Source organism: Rhipicephalus sanguineus, chromosome 6 (genome assembly GCF_013339695.2).
Source record: "Rhipicephalus sanguineus isolate Rsan-2018 chromosome 6, BIME_Rsan_1.4, whole genome shotgun sequence".
Classification (NCBI taxonomy): Eukaryota; Metazoa; Arthropoda; class Arachnida; order Ixodida; family Ixodidae; genus Rhipicephalus; species Rhipicephalus sanguineus.
This window is the reverse complement of record NC_051181.1, coordinates 131,343,802-131,371,228: the sequence shown is the minus strand read 5'-3', so window position 1 is coordinate 131,371,228 and position 27,427 is coordinate 131,343,802. Positions and strand designations below refer to the sequence as shown.

Sequence of the window (27,427 nt, the reverse complement as noted above, 5' to 3'; positions counted from 1 at the left end):
ATACTATTGGAACTGAAGTAAAAAAAAAAAAAAAAAACAGGTGCAGGTCTCCGGGAGCGACTGCCACATTTCAAAAGCGGGTCGCGAGTGCACGTGACACCTGGCTGTAGTGGCATATGCAAGCCGTACCTCTCCGAATTTTTTCGAAGATCGCAACTTCACTCTATTTCTCCTTCATACACCAACGCGCAATGCAGCACGCGGGAAAGCACGAGCGAAGGCCCTGCCTTATGAATAATTTCAGGGGGATTTGAACCCCCCTTCAACCCACCACCCTCTTGGCTGCCCCAGTGGTTTCTTTGTATGGTGATAGGATTCTATCATAGACGTTATAACCTCTGTTATGCTTATGCATTCATGAGCGAAAGTTTGGAGCAGAATGCTGCCGCGAAAACATTTCTCTCGTCGTTGCCTAGGCATGCCTAGAAAAATCAAGTAGTACAGCATACGTGCTCGTATTCGACCGCCGCAGTATGTTGACGCTGTGAGAAGTGACTGAACAGTGATAGATCTTTTTTTTTCTTTCTTTTTTTTGATGCCGCGACTGTCACTGCACACACAATAGCAGGCTTCATTTCTCTGCTCGTTTCATCCTATTCGTTACGACTGTTTTAATCGAAATTTTAGTACACTTTGTTCTTTTATCTAATTTATCGATTCTGACCTGCGATACTTAGGTGGTGCAGGCAGGGGATAGTTTTTTTAAATTTAAATTTCATTTATTTTCGCCCAACTCCAAATGTCTATCTGCGCGGAAAAGCAAGGACCGTCCGAGCGCTCGTGTAGTACTTATCGTGGAAGCCAGGTCTCTGACCCTCTTTTCCTTCTTTTTTTCTTTTTTTTTTCTTTTTTTTGTTCACCCCCGGGCCCCATGCACCTGGCCGTCTTGAAGGTCGCCCAGGTCCAGCTCATTTGACGCGCCGTCCTCACCTCAGCTGCCGATTCGAACCTGTTTGACTCCGTGCTTCCATAAGCGCTTTCCCTTCACGGTCGCGTGTTATGCCGATTGTCGCGCTAAAATGGCAATACTGGTCACTGCGGGCGTTGAATGCCAGTTGCAACGTAGCTGCCAATCCTTCACAGGGAAGGCAGCGGAAGGGGGCTTATAATTTTTGTCAGTAGTTTCGAGCAGCTTGCTCGGAGCATGCTCGAGCTTGCCCCCGCGACGCTTGCGAGCGGAGGTGTTTTGTTCTGGCAACAAAGCGCGGGCAGGAACCTGTGGACGTGTACGCTTTCAAAAGGCTGTTTAGCTGGGCTTCTCGGGGTGCATTTGAACTGCCCGAAGACAGGATTGCAAAAGTGGCAGCAAAACAGTATTCCACGGAGTTAGTCACTGGCTGCGCAGCGGAACTGGAAACGAGGGACGGATAGGGGGCAGACACAAATCTCACTGAGGACAACATCACCCTGTGGCTCACTGCAGGCTCATTGCAACACCTAGCGGCACACTGCAGGGATTGCGCATGTCAGGCGTATCTGGGGCAACTCTCTATTATAAGCTGGCAACAAACTTAAACGGTACATAAAGGAAGCCATCGAGAATCAGGGAAGAACGTGCGCCAATGCAGTGCCAGTGGTTCCGACAAGAAGATAACTATCGTATCTCTGGCAAGTAAGATTCAGTCCGTGAGAACGACACGAGGCGCCATTAACTGCTGGGGATCTGTTGGTTACTGTGCGTGTTTGGCTATTTATTTAGCCGCATACAGAAGTAAAATTCAGTTATGCAAAAATATAGCGACGTCCTTGTCTTTGCTCTCTTTGTCCCTCGTTTTCAATTACGCTGCTCGAACTAGTGTTCAAAATGACAGACACGAGCTTCCTATTGGTCAAAACTCCCATAGCCTCCACAGTGCTTTGCAGTCCAGTTTGTCGCACCAGTCCCATCATGTTTCTTCAATATGCGTTAGGAGGCGCTGACACTTACGATCGGGAACGACAGAAACAGGAAAACAGATGTTTGCGACGATATTAGATGGAGACACCAAAAAGCAGCGAACGTCACCGGTTCGTGATTGTGGCTTTTCTCTTTAGCGACGCCTTTTATGGTGATACCTGATGTTTATAACCGATGGTGTGGGACTGACGGTGATGTGATAGCGTGTAACGCATTAGCTTTACGCTGACGTTAGAAAGAAAACGACCTGATGCATTGCGCAGTGAGAGCATTGGTATTACCCCCGCTATGTATAAAAAAAGGAAAAGAAAGTGGGGGAAGCCTATTGCACGCAAGTACACCGGGCTCTCTGTCCCATCAGTTTTTATTGCACTGTTTATAGAAACTTAAGTCGTGCTGAAACCAACAAACCGAGTCGTTCATCGTTCTGCGAGCAGCATTGATTCTCATATCGCCTCTGTTATCGATGCCTTTTATTCCTTCCATCTTGTGCTGTCTTACGGTGGTACTTCTGAAAAAAAACGAAAAAATACCGTACTAGCTCTCCGAAGCAATGTCTACCTCCATTTAGCACTTCTTTCGCCTCGTTTGCTTTTTAAATATCAATGCAGCCCTATTGAAGTGGGTGTGGTGACACTCCGCGATTTAATGAACCTGACTGGCGGGTTGTTGGGGCGAGCGAGCTTAATAAGTGCACCCTTTTCATACGGGAGGTGACAAGAGTAAGCGCTTGTTGTATCGGCACTGGCTGTTATGAATTATTGAGCGACACGGAGCCAGGCGAAGCATTTCGCGTCCGTGGTTGTTAATGTTAATATTTCTCGAGAAGGCCTCGTAAATCGACCGCAGCTTACACGCCTTTAGCGTTGCGTCGCGGACGCCACTCGAATCTATACGGGGCACTGCAGTCCTCGGCACTTCTAGCAAAAATGGAAGGCTATTGAAGAACAATGGACGCGTTTGTCGTGTTATCTATAGAGCTACGCTCGTTGCACTCGGGACTTCTGCGGGCTGTCTTGAGTACTTTGAAAGTAGAAACGCCTTAGCGCGCGCCTTGTGTTGAAGAGCGGCGCTGCCCAGGGGGAGCGTTATGCAGATGCGTTATCGGGACTTTTAGAACGACATTATCAGAGCTTCGTAACCGTAGCCCGGCTACTGCATGCTCTAAAAGTCGGTTGTTCCAGAGTCAGCATTCCGAGCGACCTGCTTTCTTGAAACTCAGTGCTTTGTTCTTGTCTATCTCCCCACTATTTCTCGCTCGTTTCCTCCTCATTTGTTTCATACGTGGAATCTCCCTCCCCTCCCCCCGCCCTTCTTCACCATTTCCTTTATTTATTTTTTTTTTCTTGAAATGAGAGCTCCTGTGCTAGCACAGCATAGTGCTTCTGGACTTTTTTTCCCTGTCGCGTGAGTGAAACATTTTCAGATCTCTTGAATTTTACACCTGCTTGCAACAATTCGAAAGTGAGAGAATCAAATCAAAACGAAATGTGTTTTATTGCGACGCAACTACAGAGAATGCGTACAATATATTTGGACCAATAGCCTACGTGGATATAGTATAGCTGGTCCATCATAGAAAGTGCGAATATTTTGGAGAAAATATTTTGGTGCGCGAATATAAACGCTACCACTGCTTATATCTGTGCTGGCGCATTCACCCTGAAAGTGCGTCATCCCACCTTCCTTGAAAGTGTAGCGTCATTCAAGGGTACGCGTTGCTCACGTGTCCTGCGTCTTTAATTAATTTACAGTATTGCTCGTTGTCAATGCTGGTAGATGGATTTTCGCTGTAGCGTCGTTCCCCGTGCCTTCATTGCGGAATAAGTAATAACGAAAAGCGAATCATATCTACTGAGGCTGCGCTTGCTCGGAAAACTACAATAAAAAACAAACAAAAAAAGACAAACAAACAAAGAAACGTTAAGAAAAATCATATTCGAGAACCCAGTCTACCAAAGCGACGTTCAACCATACATGGAAGCAACTTGCCTCTACCATAATTCCTCCCTCCCTGTATCGCGATGCGATTAAATGAATGTTATGTCGGCATTCGCGCGAACTGCTAGTAATAACGTATTTATCATCATCATCATCATCATAATATAGGATCACACCATCATTGCATGGGGATTCTGAAGCGTATGTAATACCTTTTTGGTGTGCAGTGGTGGTGGGGGCGCAGTTTAGGAAACAATTTAGCGGTGACATTTCGTTTGAATCGCGAACGACATACCCGTCTGAATCTTTCGCCATCACGTGGTTCCCGCAAGCGAATCGGACAGCGTATACAGTAATGGTGTTTGAAGACGCTCCATGTGTCACTAATCTGACCACGCCCGCCAAACGGCGCTGTTTGAGCGAACGGATTGTATATAGGTCAGGCCCGTAGCGGGGGGGGGGGGGGGGGGGCGAAATATTTACGATACATGGTGTTTTACCGAAAATAAACAATGAAAATAGGCGTTTTGCTCAAATAGTCAAAGTTTTCAGCAAGTGCCCCCCCCCCCCAAAAAATTCCTGGCTACGGGCCTGATATAGGTATACTATCACTCTCGGAATGACCACATGTTGTCGCATTAGCGTGTATCCTGCGTCGTCAAGAGGGTCATTCAGATCGAAAGCCTCGCTGTCATCACTGATTCGGTGGACGCCCGAAGGCATTTGACAGCTGTGGATATCCCATATGTTGAGATGCAGGGGAGGGGGAGGAAATAGTTGAGAGAGAGAGATGGAGCGTCTATCGTGCTGCCATCATTTGAACAAGCGTGAAAGTATATACCTTTTCACAGGAGAGGAGAAACACCTCCTTTCTGGACTGTGGCATGGCGGTACAAAGGCTGACGTCACTGCGTCGGCAGTGCTTTTTTTTTGGGGGGGGGGGGGGGGGGGCAGAGGTCGCGCCTATTTACCACAGCTCAGAAAGTACATATGGCAGCGCCCAGGGAGCCTTCAGTGAAAAGGTCTGTAGACTCGGCTACGCAATGTTTGCTGCACGCGTCTTCATGATCCAATCGCATCGGGCATGGGTGGTCGCCTATGCAGTTCCAAAAGGACGGGAGAGTGTGGTCACGTAATGCACGCCTTGGGTGACTGGCCTCTGCCTAATAGCGCGTCCCAGTCACCAACCACTCTCGCTATATCTCAGCCATGTTACTGCTGCTTTTATTTTGTCTATACAGTGGTCTGGGTCCGGGCCATCAAAGATGCAAGAGCTCCATACAGAAGGGCTCTGCCCCTCCCTCCGATCCCTAATTGACGCCGCACTGAATGCATATGTACTAGGGTGGCGACGGGAACAGCGTGGGCGGAAAGAAACCATGCGTGAACGGCGCTACTGCTGCATGGTCATCGATGCAGGTACATGAAAAACCGTGCATCGCTGTGGGAGCTGGTGTCCTCTTGACAGTTACTTTTGTCAGTTTGTGTAAACCTTATAGACATATCTCTATCGAGTCTTTGCACCATTGATGTAGTCCACATCTAAAGTATGATTGCGGACGTCAGAGAACTTGTGTCCCAGTGCGTTTAATAAACTTATATAATGGCAGTGGATGGGCATAAACGGGCCAACGAAATTTTGTAGGTCCTTGCAGAAAAAGAAAAAATAAAGAAAGCCGCTCTGCAGAAAGCCTCTTCGTGTTTAACTGCAAATAATAAGGAATATAGTGTCTATAGACCTTTTCAACGGAGGAAGAAGCACCTCCTTCTGGACTGTTACACGGGAGTACAAAGGCTGACGTGGGCTGACGTCGCTGCCTCTGCAGTGCGGTTTTGGTGAGTCACGCATATACACAACAGCCCAGAGGGGATTATGGCGGCACCCAGGGAGCGTTCGTTGGAGAGGTGCATGGTCTTTCGATCTTGCACTTTCCTCCTACTAACAATGCGTTAGAAAGTTTATGGAGAGCAATCGACACCAAGGACACTAATCTACGAACACCGAGTCTTCTCTACGGTCGACCATAAGCTTTCTATGGTCGAAAGAATGCGAGAAAGTTTATTTAATTAAATAATGTGTACATACAGTCCGTAAACATACCGATTCTGGCTCCACGGTCTACCGCAATATCGTCTACATGATGTGTATGTGTAGTCTTATGTAAAATGTCAAGATATGAGTTGTCACATTCCCATATGGCGTTTCATGGTCTCAGCCGGCCCTCATTACCGTAAATGTAATGTCTAAAACACGGCGTCTATTACAGTTTCGGACTCCCGCGATTGAATTCTTTCCTTGCAGTGCAATAAGGCGTAGCCTCCGAGATGTGCAGTTGTTGCTCAGAGGAGAGCCGTTGCTGGGTTGCGACTTTGGACACCACCTATTGTGCGATTCTAACTGCAGCCTTCCACTCTGCTGCACGGTTTCGACTGGACAGTTTGTATGCCATATCGATCGCATAGTACACGCGTGTCCGCCGCCCGCATGGCGCACGTTTCGCGCCGTCGCCGGTGCGAGCGCGTAGTCATTGTTTCCAGCGGCTTCGTTGTTCCAGCCGCCCCGCTGCGAACAGTTGTTCCCGCTGTTTTTTACGCGGTTCCGGTTTTTGTTCCTGGCAGGCCTGCCGTCCGTCTAGTCTGTCTCCCTCTGTTCGGTGTTGCCTTTGTCATCCCTCAGTTTTTCACTCTTTGTAACTTCTATCGCCATACACAAAGGGGACCTTATCCTTGAGCGTCGCTGTAGTTGTTTGGACCTTGATCTGTCTGTGCGTGTTTCTGCGTTGTTCGGGATTCTCGATTGTTTCATCGGGTGTACACGACAGACTCTCGTATAGTAGCAGTCCGCTCTGTGGTGTAAAGTGAGATTCAATGTCGCGTTTTGTTTTACGTAGGTTTTATTTCTTCGGAACACACGTGCTCACACAACAATACAGTTTATTGTGACACCTTCATGACACTTGGCCACGAGCAAAAAAAAAAAAAAAGATGTAGAAAGCTTTGAGTAGCTGTAGCACTGTACTCCGTTTCATACATCAGGTGCAGCGCTGTGGAAGCTGTGCAAGAAGTTCGGTCAGCAAAATGTGTAAGTCCGCGCGTCTAGCGCTTGGATTTCGTCGTTGTAAACGTGGCCTCCGCGATTGGCTCCGGCTGCGCGCTACCGGAACTAATCGCTGAGGCCACAATACGAAAACGAAGATACGCTAGGCGATCCAGAACAACCTATTCGACAACCGTATAAATAAAGGGGTTTGTGTATTGCTAAGGCACAAAGCATCTTCATTTATTACTCAGTGAAAAAAGCGAAAAAACAAATGCATTGCGGGGGGTAAAATCATTGAACTATTTCTTGGTGCGAACGCATCTACTGCAAAAAGTCTCGCTACTTTCCATAACGTTGCACCTGAGGTACGAAACAGAATATAGCCCATAGGCGACTGACGTCGGCATTGAACTCTTTGTATATGTTTACTTTTCTAATACTTCAGTGAGTATATGTCACAGTTGTGCCTTGCGAATAGGTTCGCTGTGTCTGTATGCGGTGATGTCCGCATGACGAAAACTCAGTAGTTATCGCGATTGCATATATCCTACGCGTACAATGGTATTGTTCCTTTATATAAGCGCTTTTTAGTATATTTTTTGTTGTTGCCTATTTTTCTTTTCTTATTTTGTTCAACAAATTAAAATAATAATAATAATATAATAATTTTCTTAACCAATTAAGGGAGGGGGCAGCACACCTTTGAAAAATTGCAGCGCACTGCATTAGACGAGTACAGAAGAAAAGCAGATCGCGACACGAGAGCTGTGTCGTGGTCTTCTTTTTTCACCCTCGTCCATTTTGCACTGTAAGTTGTCAAAGATGAATTGCAACCAACCGACCATGTTTCTCTTTAAAGCCAAATCGCATTGTGTACGAGTGTGTGACTTCACGCGCTGAAAGCAACATGGTAAGTTGGGCGAGTATGTTGAAGTTCATTTCGATGAACGAGCTCCTACTAAACGAAAGGCCGATACAAGGAGTGCGCAGAATATGCACATGTCCTGTGCATCTTTTTCTCGCCTTTCGTTTAGATAAGAGCCGTTTCATCAAGATGTCCAGTGTTAATTCCACACTTCACACACCAAAAATCGATTATTGGCTCAAATGTAACGCCAAGATATTACGAGGGAAGTCAAGAATAATTACGTTCGTGGGATTTTATGGCTTTCACGGAGCATGATTATGATGTGGCAGAAAGGCGCCCCGAGTACATCCCGTCCCTTGGAACTTTCCTATCAAGAATGCTATGTCACGCTGACAGCGCGCTCGCCGATCGTGACCAGTAAGTAACGCGCGGCGATAACGCAAATAAAGGCACGTGAGGGATAGATGACTATTATTGTAGTGGGACAGATAGACGCTTCTGATACGCCGGCCTTTATTTATAGAGTGCGCTATCACATACGCACGGTTCGCTAACCAAGAACATTAAGTCAACGTTACAAGGCTGAAGTTATGATCCGGCTCGGTTATCAACGAGGAAGTATATACGCCCGTTCCGCAGGACGTCAGGTTGCTCATTATTTGCATCGCCTCGCATGACACGTCGTGGTGGCCTAATTTAGAAGGCCCTCATGCGACTCTTGTTTAGTCTTATTGCTTCTCCGCGTATACATACCGACATGCAACGCGCGCATTCGTGCACGTACGTATACGGCGCGTGCGTTGGACCATTGCTGATGGGTAATGGCTGTAGTGTATACTCGCCGTATATATACGACTGAAGCCCACGGCACGGCTTCGCGATGGCTGTGAACCGAGTCGTGCGTGGCTTAACTCAGGCTGATGGTTCACGGACCGAGCGAGTGTCCAGAGCTTCGCTATAGAGCGTTCCATGGGCTCGTCTTTTTTTGCTCATCCATCAAGAACTGGAGCGCTCCAGCAGACCGTGGTTCGACGGTGCGCCTTCTCGGAATTGCGCAGGATGCATTTGCGATCGAGCTTTCGCTCGCTTTGCTGCCTCCGACGCGGCGCGCAGGGTTTATTATCCTTTTTTTTTTTCTGTTTCTTCTCTCCCAAATGTTGCGATCGCTCGAGCGAACTTTGAAAAAACACGCCTCGTTTGCCCTGCTGGCGAGATTTCACGGCGTGAAAAGCGAGGTACTATATATAAGTACAGTTTTGGAAGGCTGTTTTACGCGAACCGTTTGTATTTATGTGTATATACATGTGTGAACGGCCGGGCTTGCGTGATGTGGTCGTTTCGCGCGTTTGCGAGCGCTGCCGCGCGGTTTTCGCTTTCCTGATGCCCCGGTGGAACGACCCGACAGTTTTACAGTTGCGTCTAGAACGAAAATGAATTTCGGCGAGAAGGAAGAGAGAAGGAAATAAAAGAGCGGAGCGTGTGAGTTATTCGATTCATTTATATATACGTAATATGTCGAATGATACTATATATGTCGTTGCGCCCAGAAGAAAACCAAAACAAAGATTGCGTACTCGATATCGCGGTGCTCTTTTTTTTTTCCCTTTTCCTTCGATATGACTCGGCTGTTCTGGTTTGTTTCATACGCGCGTGTGGTGAGTTTTGTAAGCACAGCTTGCGTGAGCTTGTTTGCGAAATCGTTTTAGACTCTTGTACTCAGCAAGGCTCTCGGCGCGTCCTTTTTTTTTTGGGGGGGGGGGGGGGGGGGACTGCGAGAAACGTGATTGAAGGAAACGATAAATACGCCACTACATGAATTCTTATCGACTTGGAGCTTTGAAGCGGCATCTAAACAAGAGTACAGTGCCATCGGAGGAACTGGTGGAGGCGAAAAATGCTACGGGCGAAAGAAAAGGAAAAGCAAGAATGGAAGAAGGAATTAAAACAGTGGCATGCCAGGATTTGGATTAAATAATTGAGTACGATGCAGTTTACGCACGTGATTCGCTTTGTAATGCACTCTTGAAGAACACTTGCGATGTAATTATAGTTGGTATGCAGAGCACTCGAACGACGAAGTACAATGTGCGTTCGTCATTATACATGTGTTGGTATGCTGAACAGCCGTTGATTTGGATTGAACACGAGCTGTGTACTTCTCGGTGTCTTGCGTACTTTTTTTTTTCTCAGTTATATCGTAAGGACGTGTGCATTCCAAGAATGCAAAATACACCCGAGGTCAAGCGTGGAAATTGCTCCATTTTATCCATACCCCTTAAATGTAATTACTAAACGAGCAATGGCCTGATCCAGACTTTTAACTGCATTAGGAAAAGGGTCAGTGGAATGTTGTCATTGAATCGCTATACACATGGTGCACCACATTTCTGCAACTATGCAGAAAAGCGGTGTCGGTGTATAGAGGAGCGAGATGCCGACTTATGGCTGAGGCAGCTGAAATGGTGACACAAAGAGCATAGGAAAAAGCCGAAAAAAGCACAAGCGAAGCGAAATAAAGAGGCTGAAGGAACGGTCATTTAAGTACTTGCCAGGTTTTTCACGCAGGGAGACGATGTGTCGGAATCCCACATCTATAGCTTCTGGCTGTTATACGCGGGACGCAGCTGAAGGTCCAAGTTAAAAGTGATAAAAAGAAAGATATCGTATATAGAATCGCGCTTGGAAGTTGCGCGCGAAGTGTGGGTTTGGTTGGTGCCCGCATTACGCGGCGTTCAAAATGCATTTCGTTGGCACGACTCCCTCGTCGAACTCATTCCAATCCGGCCTGTACTTTTTTTAACACGAAAGTGTTTTATGCCGGGGTCCACGAGACTTCAATGCGTATTTCCGTCACGGAAATGACGTCGAAAAAATGTACACGAATAGATGGCAAAAAAAAAAAGGCGTTGTCGATCTGCAGATGCCGGGCACGCTGTCCACTGCGCCACGGTCACAGACTCCGCTTCACAAACGCGACGGGATGGTGTTGCAGCGGTAAGGTAAAGTAATTCGTCATTAAGTAGCACCTGCAACGCATTACACGTCCGAACCATTCGGCGCGTTTTCAATAGAAGTTCAAAATGACACCGAGAGGTGGCGACATTGGCCCAATAAAATCGCTCATAGCATACGCTAAAGCTCTCGCGCTTGGAACGTGTGTTGCGTTGCGTTTCCTTCTAGTGCCGTGGTGTATTTTAACACGATGTGCGTCAAAATGGCTATCACATTTACGCTTTTGACGTCAAGGGTTTGTTTAATCCCTCGTCGTACCACCAATCATCAAAGTGGGTGCATACACACGGTGCCATTAGCTGCCAGGAGTAAACATTCAGCCATATCCCCCCGTTTTATGTTGGTTTCCTGCCGTCGCCCGCGACAGGATGCTTACAAAACAACCCGAACGCTATATACCGAACGACTGGAAGATTTCGAATCGCGACGGAATGCTCCCAAAAAGACGCACGTTGTAAAAAAATACAAATTTGTAAAACAGTCGCATTCTTCAAGCAGGGACATGCGTCCAAAAAAACACGCGTGTTGATAAAAAAGGCACAAGTAAAACAGTTGCGTTCTTCAAGCAGCTGGGGACGCCTTAGTGCCGAAATTTTAGTGCCATGGCTTTGATAAATTAGGGTATACAATACTACGGTTAGCAGTGTTTTCGCAGTGCGAATTCCTAGAGCAATCGTTCTCTGCGAAGACGGGAGTGGCGCATGGGGATGGATTGGTTTGTGGAAATGTTGGCGGGTCTCAGGGCATGCCGTCAACGTTATCTGCGCGGAGGTCACTTTGCTGTTTTGGCTGTGACCTAGCATTGTTGTGTGAACACGCTGTAAATTATCCCCCCCCCCTTTTTTTTTGGGGGGGGGGGGGGGCAGTTATAACTTGAAATTCTATCAAAATACCGTGAAAGACTCCTGGATGGGACCTTATCGTGCAATTGTAACTTTCGCATGTCACAGTGAAATAATAACTAAAGAGAAAGCGCAATGCCTCACGCTCACTCAATACCAACCAGCATTTTGTCTGTCCTGTTGAAAGAAAGAAATTATATTAGAGATTATAGTTTCTTGTCTTGATTGTTTCACGCCTGTTCTCCAATTTTCGCTTCGTTTGTCATTTTCAAAACGAAATATTGCTTTACTCGTACTTTTTGTATTAATCTCTGCTAATCACTCTTTTAATTGTTATTTCTTTCAACAGACGACCTGTGTTTGACGTCACTTTCTTACGTTGACTTATACAGTCTTGTGCAAAAAGTGCGAGAGATTACGGCATGAGCAAGAAATTTAAACTTATTTTATCAGATCCATATGAGCTTTCTTTTAACGTAATTGCATTGGTTTAACGGGCACACGTATGTAGTGCGGCCTGATTTCTTTTCGTTCGCCTAAGCTAAAGAAAAGAACGGTAGATAGAATTTGCGGTGTGAGTAGTCTGCAGAGAACCTAGTGTACTCGCGACTCTACATTCTTAGCGTCACAGTGATACTGTTTTGTAACTTATAGCGCGCAGCCAGTATATTGAGTTCCGTTACAACATGCTTGCTGCGAAGAGGTTTCAACATAGTCTCTTTTGTTTGCCGAAATTTGGCTTCACTTTGGCTTTGCGCCTCAATGCGTGGAACACAGGCAACGGAAAGCAAGTTTGCTCCCGTTTTTGGTCCCAGTTCTGACGAGGTAACTGTATACATTTACGTGCAGATCTTCAGCCGGCGCGTTTGCGTGCAACAAATAACTGGCAGCCTTTATTTTTAATGACCCACCGCGCGCATACGCGCCGTCGAAGCACATTTAACCTTTTATTGCGCCGTGCTGTGTATACATTTTACCGCTGCCAGCATCACGCAGATATACACGCACCGTTCTCCTGTATACGTTTTCGCAGAGAGGAGCCCTTTATCACAATAAAGATAATGCTTTTAGATTAGCTCTGTATGTGTACCTTGTGTACGTTTATTATTTACTTTTTCTTTTGCGTGCAGTTCAGTGCCTCGCACTGTCGAAACATTACGTTCGGTGCGCTGGCTCGGCGCCGGCTTTTTCAGACCGAGTGGTTTTTAATGACCGACCGCAAACGCCCGTGAAACACGCCACGTGGTTGGCAGAGCGCTGTACTGTACAAAATGTCCTCGCTTATTGATTGGACCGTACAAAAAAACAGTGTGTCGCCCGCTGCCACCTCAAGCGAGAAAAGGGTTCGGTGTTGCGGTCAGCGTATCTGCGGAGAAAGGGACCTCGCTTTCAAGCGTGCGGTTGGCGACTCGTGTGTTCTCGACTAAGGGGGAAAAAAAAAAGAAAAGAAAAGAAACACGTTGCGTGGCGGTGCGCGCTTGCTTTGAGTGCACGCATAGTTTACCTCGAGGCTATGAAGTAAATAGATAAAATAAAGTGAATTGACAGCTTTAGCCCGGATGCGTGCTGTCAAAGCTTTAATAATGAAATACTTCCGCGAAGTTGGTTCGATGCCTGGCGCGAGCATTGATTTTACACTCCCGGCAACCGCTGTAATGGAAAGGTTTCCTGCAATATTCAGCGAGTTCATCGAGGTCGTATATCTTGTCTTTTTTTTTTTTTTCTGATGGCTGGCCCACCGCTGTTTGCGCTTTCTGGGAACGTACATAACAGTACAGCTATCAAGATATATATATATATATATATATATATATATATATATATATATATATATAGATAATTATATATATATATATAATATATTTGACCGTGGTCAGTTCCTGGTAATTCAGCTTATCGTTCGCTGTAAAATGCATGGTTGCCGTATTCGGCTTTCCTCTCCCGCCGGGCTGCACGAAGGAAAGCCGTAAGGCTTGATTTTTTTTTTCAGCTTGGCTATACCTTTGCCTGTTGGGCTATACCTTTGCCTGTTGGGGCTGTACCTTTGCCTGTTGGGGCTGTACCTTTGCCTTAACAGTGCACAGCGTTGAGTGGGTACATACGTGCTTGGTATTTTTGCACACTGTGGGCACAGAGACTGCAATGTACCAGGGCAAGTGGGCCATAGAACACGGAAAGAAGGCTTTCTTTCTTGTTTTTTTTCGGCTTGTTAACAATTTAAGGTGCCGCTAACCGGACAGAGAAGCCTGAAGAGTACGTGCAGTTAGTGATGGACAAGGACTATCCACGAGACGCCCCCGCTTTTTCACGAAGGCTCGCGCACAATTACTTAAGGTTATGTCGTGCTATAGTAAAATCCACGCGATTAAAATAATGAAACGCAAATTACCTCGTGAAGAATCGGGATGGACGTGTCTATTCCACGAGTGCTCGTCCAGACGAGTATGATGTTTCGCCCGGCATAGCTGCCGGCGGTCGCCTTTTACTCCGGATGGCGTAGTCCGTGGTCATCGTGGCAGTCCTTGGTCGTCGAATGCCACAAGGACCTCCGGGCACTCTGGTCTCAGGACAGGGTGGATGTCGGGTACACGGGGTCGTTGCGTTGCAGTCTTTGCCTGGCGGCCGTGCTTGGCTCCATGGCACGGTAAGGCGCTCGTGGAAGGGTTGGGGAGACTCGGGTTTGGGCGGGAAGTTTGGTTGGGGACTTTAGGTCCATCATGCAGGATTGCACTCACTCGCACTCGCATTTGGTCATTCGCGCTTAGAAGTGGTTTCACATTGGCACACACATGCGGACACATGCAAATGTCACTGGCGTGCTGCACTCATACGTATATACTCGCACACTCGTTCTTGCATGCAGTGAATCACACATTACACACCATCGACGGGCTCCCCAAACAGTTTGCGAAAGGTCTGACATAAACGAGTTCGACCTGTTCAGGAACTGTTCAGGAAGTTTAAAGAGTGAACCTGAACATGATCTCTGTCAGCCATCGATCACAGGGAACCATGGAACGCTCAAGCTCGCACAACGCTCTCGCACACGCGCTCGTCGGACAAGCCCTACTCACCCCGGACCACGAGCTCGATATCGGCCGAAACCTGGCCGAGTCCGTTGTCGGCTCGGCAACGGTACGTGCCCACGTCTTGTCTGGACACGCTGCTGAGCTCGATGCTCGACTCGCTGGAGCCCTGCCATCGAGGACCTGGTGGCACTTCCACAGCATCTGCGCAAGCGCGTGCCGTCGTACGCTCTTTGGCAGGAGACACCAAACCGCAAGACGCGTGTCCAAGACCGTTGATGTCCTGGTGTTTGGCAGCGCCTGAGGCGCTTCGACGTTCCTTTACTCGAGGTAATGGGTTCGATTCTTGCCACTGCGGCCGCATTTCGATAGGAGCAAAAATATAAGCAACAAGAAACCTCGTGTGGTTAACGTGAAGTGCTCGTAAAAAAAAAATTAAAAGAAAAAGGAACTCCAGATGGTCAAATGAATTCGGAGTCGTCCACACTGGTCTGCCTCACAACCGTAATGCTGAGCGTCGTTAGGATTTTGTCCTGGGGTAGGGGTGAGGGGTGCAAACCAATGAAGGGGGGGCGGGAAGTGCCTCCTTCGTAACACCCTCCTCCCCCCCCCCCCTTCGTGCCGGCGTCCATGACCGCAGTACGTTTTCCGCGCAAAGCTCCAGAAATTAATTAACGAAAGTTCCTGTTCAGCGTACATTTATGAGGTTGCTTTCAGTTTTGCCTCCACTCGTTGTTTTATTGTGTAAGACGTCAAATGGCCGGTAACTTACCTTCGTCTATTCTGAACCACGTGACCCTCGCGTGGGGGAAGCTTATGACGTCACAGCGAAGGGTTGCCACGTCGCCGAGCCCCACGACGACTTCTTTCGGCGGTTCCTTGAGCCAGTGCGGTTGGCCTGCGAAAGTACGCGCTCGGTTTGCAATCGCCGAGTCGCCGGCTTTCGTGTAAGAAAAGTGTAGTGACTCTTTAGGTGGCTTACGGGGACAAGACTTTGGTTCTCACTTTTGTATCTGTGACCGTCTCCTAAGTTGAAGTTTACTGCTTCAGGAAATACGATCTGCATTGCACATGAGGCAACACTATAAGTGATTAACGCGTGAGAAAAACTGGTAAGGCGCAAAAAGGACGGGGACGAAGAGACACGAACTGATAAACACATGGCGCCCGTGTTTGTCAGTTCGTGTCTTTTCTTCGTCCCAGTCCTTATTGCGCCTTACCAGTTTTTCTAAGTAATGAACTGACTAGTTCAGAAACGAGCCCTGTTAAAAGATTGACTATAGTCTGTCTAACTAAATCTTCGTTTCGGAGCGCGTGGCAGCAGCAATGACTTACAATGGTCATGCAGTGGTGAAAATTCACATGCCAGAGAGACGTGCTATCTACAGTCCCTTTTTTTCCTCTTTTTTTTATTTCATCTGGAACTTGATGCTGTTGTTTTATGGTTTCTTTGTGATAGTGAAATTACTCGATGACAGATGCGAATGGGGCGCGTCGGTACGGCGTCGTCTCGATTCGATGCGGCGGTCCTCGTGTCGAACTCGGTAGGCGGGCGAGTCTCCAGGCGCCCTCCCCTCCCTGATCGAAGTCCTGAGACGGCGCCGACACGCTTGTGCAGGAGCGCGAGGTACAGTATTATACCTGCGTGTCCGGCTGCGGAATCGATGGCGCCCGGCCGACCGGTGCCGAGGGATGAGTCACACCATATATAGCCACCGTGATAGCCCCGACGGGGCGAGGGACCTGGCTCCAGTCGGTGCAACGTGATTAGTTGGTGCACTGCTGGGCATTGACCGCAGTGAGTCAGCAGAGCAAAGCGCGTGCTAGCGGTTTTGCTTAGGGCAATGTTGTACAGAGGGGGCGCCAAGATTTTTCTTTTTACTGGGAGGGGGGGGGGGCAGAGGGGCTAGGCGAATATTTTAAGGGGCTGCCCCCCTTCCCCCTTCCCCTGTTCCCTCATCTGGCGCCGTACCTGCTGTTGTAGCGTGTGGTCATCACGTTTCCTGACGTCATCTTGCTCTTCTGGTGCTGACGTATCTGCTCGTCTTGTTCTTAATACTTCTATATTGGCTCTATCTTGCTTATCGGAACGCTGTCGCAAGAGTTGTGGCTCGAACGCTATCTTCCACTTTTCTCTTTTGCAGGAGCAGATATGTGGAAAGCAAGAGAATTCCTGGGAAGAAGTTCGAGAGATTAAAATCAGTTGCTCGGGGCCTACAACCGTTCTATTCTAATGCCATTCCTTGTTCTGCGCGTTTGGGCATCCGAACGGCGCATCATCATGTGCAGGGATCAGGCGCCCTTGAGAGATAGGCGATAGCGTCGAGTAAAAGGAATTCTTACGTTACCCGTACCGGCACCGGTTTAAGGCACGGGACATTGCAAATGATTCTGCAGTGATGATCGGTCACGCAGCATAGGAAGCCGTGACCATGCTCACCTTCGACCCTGAGCTGCGCGGTGACGCTGTCCTGGCCGAGCGCGTTGCGGCCGACGCAGGTGTAGTTTCCGGCGTCGAACACGGTGGCGTTCTTGATGAGCAGTATGGAGGTGGTGGGCAGCGAGTGTATGACCAACCGGTGGCCGCTGGCCGACAGGGGCTGGCCGTCCTTGCGCCACGAGAAGTCCACCTCGTCGCCGCTCTGCACGGCGCACATGGTTTGCACGTTGTCCCCGGCCGCCACCGAACGAAGGAAGTGCAGGGGCTGCAGCCGCACCGGCTCTGTGTGTGTGTTAAAAAAGTGCGAGGGATTAAAAGGCATTTCATAGGGCCATAATGCTTGACATCAGCATCATCATCATTAATATTTCATTTCACATCAAAACATATACATATAAGCCAAAGGAATGAAAACGAGAGAGAGAGAGAGAGGAAAGGTAGGGATGTTAGTTTGGATAGAGTACTCTAGTTTGGAATAACCGGTATGCTACGAGTAACAGAGAGCTGAGCTAGTTGGTGCGTATTTCATGTTAAAAGACTGGTCGTGCAAACACGGACACGAGAGAGAAGTCAAGACACCTCAAACGCCGGCGTTTGTGGTGTCTTGACTTCTGTCTCATGTCCGTGTTTGCGCGACCAGTCTTTTAACTCGAACGGCATGCTGCCCTGCGCAGGGGAAATTGATGGGAGCGTCTAAAAGTTAGAAAGAAAGCGAGAGAGAGAAAAAGTCGCACTCCGGCGGTTTTGTGCGGTATACGGCATCACTATCTGTCCACACCCTCTCGTGTAAATCTGTTGTCCTTAAAAATTTTAACAATGATTCCGTTGCCCTAATTCTCGGTGACTTTTCAGCACGACATTCGAGGATAGGTGTTTGCGAAATCGGTCTGTGGTCAAGCGAGCTAGAACGATTGCGAGTGATCGGCTCTGCACAGCGTAGCGAGGACAATTTCTTTTTTCGTATGGGGACGTACGCGGGCCTCTAGCATTTCGTTAAAGAAATCCAGGTGGTCGAATTTCCAGAGCCCTCCACTACGGCGTCCCTCATAGTCATATCGTGGTTTTGGGATGTTAAACTCCAAATATTATATAAGAACTAGCAAATTTGGAATATACTCATGACGGCCAGAGAAAACGAGAGAAGAGACAGCAAGAGATGCCGTTGAAGAAGTGATGAACTGTTGTAGGTTGTACACGACACAGCGCCTGTGTCGTGCATTTTCTTCTGTCTCTTGTCCTGTTTGCGCTGGCCGTCATGAGATGCCCAAAAATTGAAGCGTCCTCAAGTTTTTTTTACCTTAATAATCAGCTTCAACGACGCTACCGTAACGCCTGCTTACCGAGGGATGCTGCTTGTCGATTCTGTAGAAGGAACGTAATCCACGCCAACAGCAGAGCTGACGGCCTTCTCCTCCATCGAACGGGACCCCGGCCCGAGGCGTCGTCATCCGCGTTGGGCGAGAGCATTCCGGCGCCTCCCGCTATCCGGCCAGCATCTTAAGTCTTTACCACAGCGGCGCGCCGCGAGCACACCCGCCCGTGTGCCCTTGGAGAAACACTTCACCGGCGCAACCAGAGTCTTCGGTGCAACGGAAGCGTTCCAAAAACACGCGTTGCACCCTGCACTTCCGCGGGGAACGACGCTGGGCTTCCGGTTACGCCATGGGTGACCCGGACGCGTGCCTTTGCATCCGTTCGAAGATGGCCGCTCCCTCTGACTGAAACCCGGAGTCCCGAGACCCCCCTGTGCTGTCCCGAAGCCCGTTCGAACGTTTCTTTCCTCCTCCTCTCCTGCCCCCTTCTTTCACCCACTATAGGGATAAAGGGACGGTGTTAGTGCGTGTGCATGGTGTTAGTGCGTGTGCGCGTGTCTGGGTCTATGTGCAATGACCTCTTCTCCTCCGCCTCTTCTTTCCCTTCCGACCTCTCTTTTCCCTCCTCCAGTCTTCTGCTCCTTTCGCATCCCTGGCCCATTAGTCTTGCCCGGGGTTAATCTCGACGCCAGGCCACGCCCTCTCCTCCGTTCGTTAACTAGTGCCCTTCTTGCCCTCCCTATACTTCCCCCGGAGCGCGCGTCCCAATTGTGACCCCTCTCAGCCCGATTAGGAAACACCATTGGTTCGAGGCTGCGTCCGCCGGCCGGAGGCGGTTCCTATCTTTCGATGTTTCACTGGCGCTTTGGGAATCCACGCGCCGGCAGAGCTCGATGCGATGGTCTTTGTGTGTTGTGTCTGTGGGTGCTGCTCTCCGGAACGTTGGTTCTTGGCCTCGTGCGAGATTGTCTCGAGGAATTGTCGAAATGATCTGGGAGTGCCTCGCGGTCGTCTTCCGTCTGGGACTTTAGACTGACCTGCGGGATTCTGCGAACGCTTTAGGACTTACAACGGAAGAACTGTCTTTTTGTTTTTTTTGTGTGGTCGTCAACGGCCACTGGCTTACGTGTTTCGACACCGCGTGTTAGCTTTGTAGTGATTTCGCGTTCTATTTCTTCATTCAATCTCGACCTTCGTACGGACTACCCGCCACGGTGGTCTAGTGGCTATAGATGGTGCTCGACTGCTGATCCGAAGGTCGCGGGATCGAATCCCGGCTGGGGCGGCCGCATTTAGATGGAAGCAAGATGCTAGAGGCCCGTGCACTTAGGTTTAGGCGCACGTTAAAGAACCCTAGGTGGTCGAAATTTCCGGAGCCCTCCACTACGGCGTCCGTCGTAATCACATCGTGGTTTTGGAACGTAAAACCACAGCATTTATTATTAACTGCGATGTCGCCGACGTGTAGCTCAGCTGCCTTTGCCACCTTTATTTGACGTTCCATTTTCGAATCGCGAATGAAATAGAGACGTTGTCATTCGGAGTGCGTTCTTTTGCCAGTGTTCGCACGACCGTGCACGATTGTTTCGGGAAGCACAAATACTAAAAGGAAACAAAACATCTGAGCCCTATTCACAAAAACGTCTTACGCGAAAAGTTTTCGTGAGGACAATATTTCAGCCAATCACGATGCGGGGCATATAATTATCGAAGCCTTCTGGCCAATGGAAAACGTAGCTACGAAAGAGACGTTTTGAGAATTCGGCCCCTGGCGGTTTCCATTTTGTGGCTTGAAATCACGGAGAGCCCTGTGCTGGTCCTGCACAGAAATTGAGATAACGGGTTACTCGTTTATGCCAAACGTGTGTTTTTAAAGATATTTGTTTATTATCATTTTTTTCGCTTGTGGCCCTTCTCCTGAAGCTATCGCGATCTTTAGTGCGGTGTTTTTATGCAACCGACTGACGCCAACCTCACAATGCCGTTATCTCCGACCCTTCTCCGCGAGGGCAACGGTGTACAGGAATGGAGCCGCAGGGAATGTTGCAGCGCAGTTGAAACCAAGACTGAAAGCATAATTGAGTAGGCATTCCGTTATGTTACTCTTCTAGGACAGGCTCACTCGCCGCGAAAGCCGCGGCATGCTGTAACCCTCTCTTCTCAATATCGACGTCCCGGAACGTTCTTGCATCAGAACTCGCCCCCTCGCTTTATCTGTTTATTTTTCTTTTCCTCCACGAGGCACTGTTGGACGCTGAGTTGTTACGAAATACCTCCCGCCAGTTCCGTTCGCTCATCAATATTTCATCATTGCGCATCGGCTGCGCGTTGGTTATTCGTTTTATGTATTTGCTTTCCCGAACTTTATAGCGTTGGATGTTTATGGAGTAGTATGTTTATTTTTTTTTTCTATCATAGCAGCTGTTCTATTGGCGAAGGTCTCTCCAGGTCTGAGTTTATTGCCAGAGGCGTAGCCAGAAATTTTTTTCGGGGGGGGGGGGGGGGTTCAACCATACTTTATGTATGTTCGTGCGTGCGTTTGTATGTGTGCGTGTATATATGCGCAAGCAAAATTGAAAATTTTCGGGGGGGGGGGGGGGTTTGAACCCCCCCAACCCCCCCCTTGGCTACGCCCCTGTTTATTGCAATGCAGTTTGCGAAAGTGTTACAGCTATCGCTTATTCAGGACGGCTGAAATGCCAATAAGTGTCGCGGTACTTCGTGCCTTTCTGTATGCTGAACTTAACCAGTAATAGAGCTTGCCAGAAAATGAACTCCTGTGCTGTTATCTGGGATATCTTGTTTCTTTTGCTTGTTGGTTGCTTACAGCTTTCACTTATCGAAGATAGCTATCGTGTAGAAACGTGATGCACTGACGAAACCAAAGCTCTTTCGTCGAACTTAAAAAAAAGAAAATTCTTCGGCTTTGTTGCTTTTCTTCCTCTTCTTTGCAGAGCTCACCTGTTTATGATCAACGAATTTCTGATTCTCAGTCATACATACCTGCGGCCCTATCATGAAAAAGCGTTCTGGCGCGGCCCTTTCAAATGCAAAACAGCGTGCACTGAATTGTATCGATGGAGTTTTAAGGATGGGGGCTTTTTCTTAGAGTATTTAGTTTCAAAGAACACAGTATGTCCTGCCTGATCTGGCTTAGTTTGATATTGGTGCAAATTTTGTCAGCCTATTTCTTGCCCTCTGTGCGGTTCTACGCCAGTGGAACAGCATAGTTCGGTTTTATGCTTTGCTGCACACACGGCATTCGCGCAGTATTGATTTTCCTAATGTGTCGGCCTCATTTAGTCATGGGCGGAGTGTGCATTCTTTCTTTCTTTCTTTCTTTCTTTCTTTCTTTCTTTCTTTCTTTCTTTCTTTCTTTGTTTCTTTCTTTCTTTCTTTCTTTTCTTCTTCTTTCTTTCTTTCTTTCTTTCTTTCTTTCTTTTCTTTCTTTCTTTCTTTCTTCTTTCTTTCTCTTTCTTTCAGTTGTTGGGTTAACGGTATAAACACACGTCGTCGTAATTTCGATGCGTACATAAAAAAGATGAAGCATAACCCCTCACCACCTACGAAATCGACCAAGTGCGTTCTAGGGAAGGCATTCTTTTCGCTGCTGAAAAAGTACACTCAGGGAAGCCTGGTAATCATTTTTCTGTCAAAACAACATATGTGAGGCAAATGAAAATAAAGGCAATTTGCCGCGTGCTTTTCTTGGCTTTGTCTTTCTGTGTAGTTCACTTAGTTGTACTTAGCAAAATTGTATAGCGCCTCGAGTTTCCATGTGGAAAAGGGGGGGGGGGGGGGGGGGGAGGGTTGAGGGGTGGGTAGGACTACAAAAGTGAAGCTCCTGTTCCCGTCGAGTAGCTACAAAAACGTAGCTCCTCAGACGTTAATGGGAAAGACGGAAATTTAGCGTCCACGTCGACGGCAAACTGACCTTTATTTCCAAATTCATTTCTATTTTCCTTACTGCACTTTAAAATTCCAACAATGGAAAGGATCATTATTGTCTCCCTGGGATTTATTTTGATTTATTCTGCACGTATGCGATTCGCGTGCGCAATTAGAGCACATTTAGGGCAAGTTACGTAATTCTTTTGTTCGTTGTCACTTATCAACACTGTCCTCGCGCTGTTTGGTTATACGTTGTTATTGCACCACAGAACATTAAGTCCATCACTTCCATTAAAGGCGTGCTTACACGAATTTGAAATATATTCGAGCTGTTGCTCTAAGTATAAAAACACAGGTGTCGAGAACCCTAAGAGTGTCGTAGTGCTTGGGAATGCACTGAATATATCTATAATACCGCTACCTTAAAATAGCAATTTCGGTTTCGGTATCGAGGAGGCGGCTTCACAAGTCGGACGTCACGGGAAGACTGCAACTCGCGACATACGAGCAACAGCTGTCAGTTTGCTGTCACTCGCATCTGGTTCACGCTAAAAAACGATGAGTGAATTGTCGCCCAGCGACTCCGACAGCGATTTCTGTGATTTAGGCTGCATGCAGGACGCAGATTTCGCAAACCCAGTGAACTGTGTTGACTTGCTGTGATAATGTCCATTTTAGTGGGGGCGACTTGCAGATGCTGGGCGACGAAAACTTTATTTTATACGTGTTTTCTGGCTCCGGTGTGTGGAGAGCGTTGATAGTGCGCACCGTGGACACGAAAAATATGCCTTTTGGGGCGCCTAAAAATCGTCTCAGTACTCCTTTAAAACGTGCGCAGAGGGTATTATACTAAACGAGACTTTATATGCTAAACGAAATCACCGTATCCGTTCATGTACGAAGCGAGCAAAAGTCTGAGGTACACGCAAGCCGTGAAACAGTTTCTTTATCTTCGCAGCATAGGGGATGTGTGAGTTTAAATGTAGTGTACAGCCCACTTGCGGCTCTCATACCGAGGCATCGTATTAAGATGACATTGCGTTGTACGGCTGGTCTCCACGGTGCATGTTGGCCAGCGCCAGTACTTTTCGTTAAGAAAAACAGAAGGGAGAACCGTTTATATTTTCTTTCTTATGTCGGCGGTCGTCGCGTATACACTGTAGCAATATGCGCAACCCATTTGGATGCGTAGTCTTGTAATTCGAATATGCGGGAGCCAGCTTCCTTCCGCCAGCATCCCTTGGCAAATAAAGACAAAGGACGCAGTTCTGAACGTGCTTTATCGTTTCGTATATATGACCCGCGTCTCGAAGAAAGCGCTGCGCAGGATAAACGACGGTGAGTCGGGAAACCCGGAGAATTGCGACGACCGGGTCCGTAAAACAAATTTCCCTTTACAGCGCTCGCAGCACACATGAACGCCTTAGTGACGTCAAACGATCGTTTCGTATCCTCCCCTTTCCACCCCTTATTTTTGTTTTTCTCCTCTCTCCTTCGCGTCACGCAACCGAGGAGCGCGGCGGCGTTTCGAAAGAGACGCGAGGGGGGCAAGCGGGACGGCGCTAGCTGGCGTGCAGGGGCATCCATCCATCCCAGTTTGGGATGCGGAGGAAGCCGCCGCTGCTGGGCCCGCTCCTGGAAATCAATAAACAGGGCGGCTTCCCTGCGCCAGCTTTCGCGGCAGCTCAGGAAACGAGCGTTCTTCTCCTCTCCTCTCTTCTATACCTCTCTCTACGCTTTTTTCCCCTCCTCCTCTTACAAGCTACACTGCCTCCTACTGACGGAGCTAGTCGTTAGCACGGCGTGTACCGTGGTTTCGCGATTGTAACAACACGCGCGCGTGTGCTGAGGTAATCCGTCGCTGCCTTCTGCGGCGGACACATGATCGAGCGTTGCTTCTTTGAAGCACGGCTCCAGGGATGCCGGCAATCGCGCGCGTGCGTCGCTCGATCTCGGAGGCCACGTTTCGAGGAGAAGCACCTGTGAGGCTTCGCCTGGCCGTCTTTCTGTCCTTGTCGTTCTTTCTTGATCTTTTGGGCGCTGAACTGTATGTGTTGTGAAATGTGTGGTACTCATAGCTTTTTCTTTCTTTCTTTCTTTCTTTCTTTCTTTCTTTCTTTCTTTCTTTCTTTCTTTCTTTCTTTCTTTCTTTCTTTCTTTCTTTCTTTCTTTCTTTCTTTCTTTCTTTCTTTCTTTCTTTCTTTCTTTCTTTTACTCCCTTATTCTTCTCCTTATTTGTAGGGTAGCAAACTGGACGTAGTCTAGTTAACCACCCACCCTACCCTGCCTTGTATTCCTTCTTTTCTCCCCCCCCCCCCCCTTCTCTCCATCTTTTGGGAGCCTAGGATGCCGTTAGGCACAGCCGATGCGATCCACAAGGAAAAAAAAAGCGCAGAGGAACAATGAAGGGGACATGGAGGAGAGCGGAGGTGTCGGGTAGTGACCGTAGGCATCGCCCGAAAAACGTGCTCAAACCTACTCGATCTTCTCGAACGTGCTTCTGGAAAAGGCATGGGACGAAATCCCGTCAAAATACATCACGTTTATTTCGGGAAATTTCCGAGAGAGCCTCGATACCTTTGGCAAAGCTCAAGGTGGACATTACGGAACCACAGTTTGAGTTCTTGTGAAGCATTCAATCACCTTTCGAATGAAATAAAGCGTGCCTCACTTTGTTCATTTGTTGAAGAGTACGGCTGATTTTTTCGCGTTACAGTATTTTTCGGTCACCCTGCATACACCGGCACGAAAAGGAGCGACAAATACTCTTTTTCAAGGCGGTTAGCGTTCTTGCTTTACCTCCCCAACTTTGATGCGCGGCCTGGTTCTTTCTGCTGATCATGGTCCAATAAACTTAGCTCTCGCTCGCTCCCAAAACTAACAAACAAACAAAGGCAGTGTTTGTGGTTGAATGTGGTTATCTGGTATTTACGTCACTGGTGCCTGTTCGTTCTTTATTCGTCCAGCTGTACATTCGCAGTGTTTCTGTTATTAACGTTTTCCATCGCGTGCATGTTACTACGATTCAGAAAAGACCGGCCTTCATGTTACTAATCCAACAGAACTATACATAGATTTTCGCACCGTAATTACCTTCTGCTGCCCAACATACATGCTAATTATGGAAAAGTAAGCAACTTTGTACCGTAACATTTATTATGAGGTTCGTGTACACCTGAACTGAAATAAATAATGCTTATTTACGTATTCAGACAAAAGCTCGAAATGTTTTTGTGCGGTGCGTAACTGCTGCGTTCGGTTAGATTTGTTGGCTATGCGTGTTTCGTGACGATTATCAAACTAATCACTGACATTTTTAATGCTGCCTTTGCTACGTCTAAGATGTTGAATTTGCTTTAATCATCTTTGCGCTGAAATAGCTATTTAATCTAATAGCGTATACAGTAGGCATCGCGTACTCCTTGTATTTTTGGGACCTCCTTCCGCTCGTTTCATCTTATATAATCCTTATTGTGCTACAGATAAGGATTGCTTAATTGACTAATTGATTAACCAGGTACGACAGCGCTACCTGCAAACAGTGGGCCTTCATTTCACGAGACAACCGGACTGATTCTTGGCTATATGGGACCAAACATCAAGTGCACTTTTGATGTACGAAACTGATCTATATATCTGATAGTTTATGCCTCGTCTCGTTTATGCCTAATAGTAGCGCTCGTCTTGTGTTCATGTTCCTGGCTTGTGTCTACGTATTTTTTGCGCTACCTGCTCTATGACGCATTCTTACAAACTCGCCCAGATTTCCGTTCTCGTAGTTTATGCTGTTGGGCAGACTTTCGATGGAATAATTAATCAGTTAATTGAGTAGTCTACCTCTTTCGGCAATGTTCACGTAGGTAGCGTTTCGGGGGACTACTAGTCTGACTAAAATGGTTTAGAGACCGCCGTTGCCACTGCGGCCAACTCGGTGGTTGCACTGTTCCTATATTCGAGTTAGTGCGGTACACCGCAGCCCTGGTGCGCCCCGCTTTGCACTGCAGTGCACTCACCCTCCTCCAATGCCTCCTCGCACCCACCGTCCGCTACACGAACCCGGCGTTTTCTCACCGCCCGTCTTTTCCGGCCGTCCGGACCGATTTACGGCCTGTCTCGGCTAATTTGACGTCGCCATCGGCTTTGCTGCGGACTCCTCGTCCTCGGCCTTTTTCCTAGCTACGGCCGCTTGTGCTGCGTCTTCGACCGATCCACCACCACCACGCGCTCTCGCTCGCTCGCTAAGGTTGTTTGTTGATCTTGGGTTGGCGTGGGCTCGCTTCTGCAGTAAGTGCCCGTGTGTCGTGGAAACCTTATTTTCGGATCGTGCTCGACACGTCGTATCGAGTCTGTCTCTCGCTTTCCTTCTACTCCTGTTCGGCGTCCTACGTCGGCTTTCGCAGTCGGTAACAGTCGTGGCTTGCTGGCATCCCTGCATCGGTTGTCTTCGCCCTGACGCGCGTTTTTTTTTGCCCCATTGGCTTTTACAACCCTGCAAGACGTGCCCCTTAAATCCTTTTGAGTGCTACTTCTGTACCTCTCTTGCTCCAGGATTTTACCGTTATTTGAGAAGAATTTGGCGAAATGCTAGAGTCCTGTGTACCGTGCGATGTCAGTGCACGTTAAAGGACACCAGATAGTCGAAATTTCCGGAACCCTCCACTACGGCGTAGTTTATGATCATATCGTGGTTTTGGCACGTAAAACCCTTAAGTATTATTAAGGCGAAAGTCTTAGATGCTTCATCAAACGCGAAAATTGACCGTCGGCGTCGGCAGCGTCGACACGAGTGATCCAAAAAATCATCACGTGATGACCTCACAGATATTCGAAATTTGTGGCGTCACCATGACGTCATCGTGACGTCACTATCATGTCATAACGGGACGTCGCATGATGACGTCATCACATGACATTGTCGCTTGGTCAAAGGTGGGCCGATCTCGGAGGCAGTGTAAAACCAGGGAAGGTACAGAAAGCTCGTTAATTCCTACGACTCTGGAGGCAGTGCGAAACTGCGTTAGGTGCAGAAAGCTTTAGAGAGGGGAGGAAGGGGGCGGATTAGTAGATGGACTGAGAAAAAAAAGGTAACTTTCGCCTTCGAGTCGTCTTAGGCGAATGAATGCATAGGGACCTGCGGTTTTATTATGAGAAGAACTT

At 48.0% G+C, this 27,427-nt stretch overlaps 1 protein-coding gene across 2 annotated transcripts in view; it reads right to left on the bottom strand.

The window, feature by feature from the left end:
- Positions 1-18,770, bottom strand: part of LOC119397555 (Down syndrome cell adhesion molecule-like protein 1) — a 123,641-nt gene extending 104,871 nt beyond the window's left edge. The window contains exons 1-4 of one of the 2 annotated variants that reach the window (XM_049417094.1): positions 18,407-18,770; positions 17,067-17,348; positions 15,399-15,524; positions 14,675-14,830 (exon numbers count right to left, since the gene is read on the bottom strand). In XM_049417094.1, coding sequence (XP_049273051.1) covers positions 14,675-14,830; positions 15,399-15,524; positions 17,067-17,348; positions 18,407-18,533 — 691 coding nt within the window. In that variant the 5' untranslated portion in view covers positions 18,534-18,770. The remainder of the gene's footprint in view (positions 1-14,674; positions 14,831-15,398; positions 15,525-17,066; positions 17,349-18,406) is intronic. The other variant, XM_049417095.1, reaches the window with a different exon arrangement.
- Between the last annotated feature and the right edge of the window lie 8,657 nt (positions 18,771-27,427).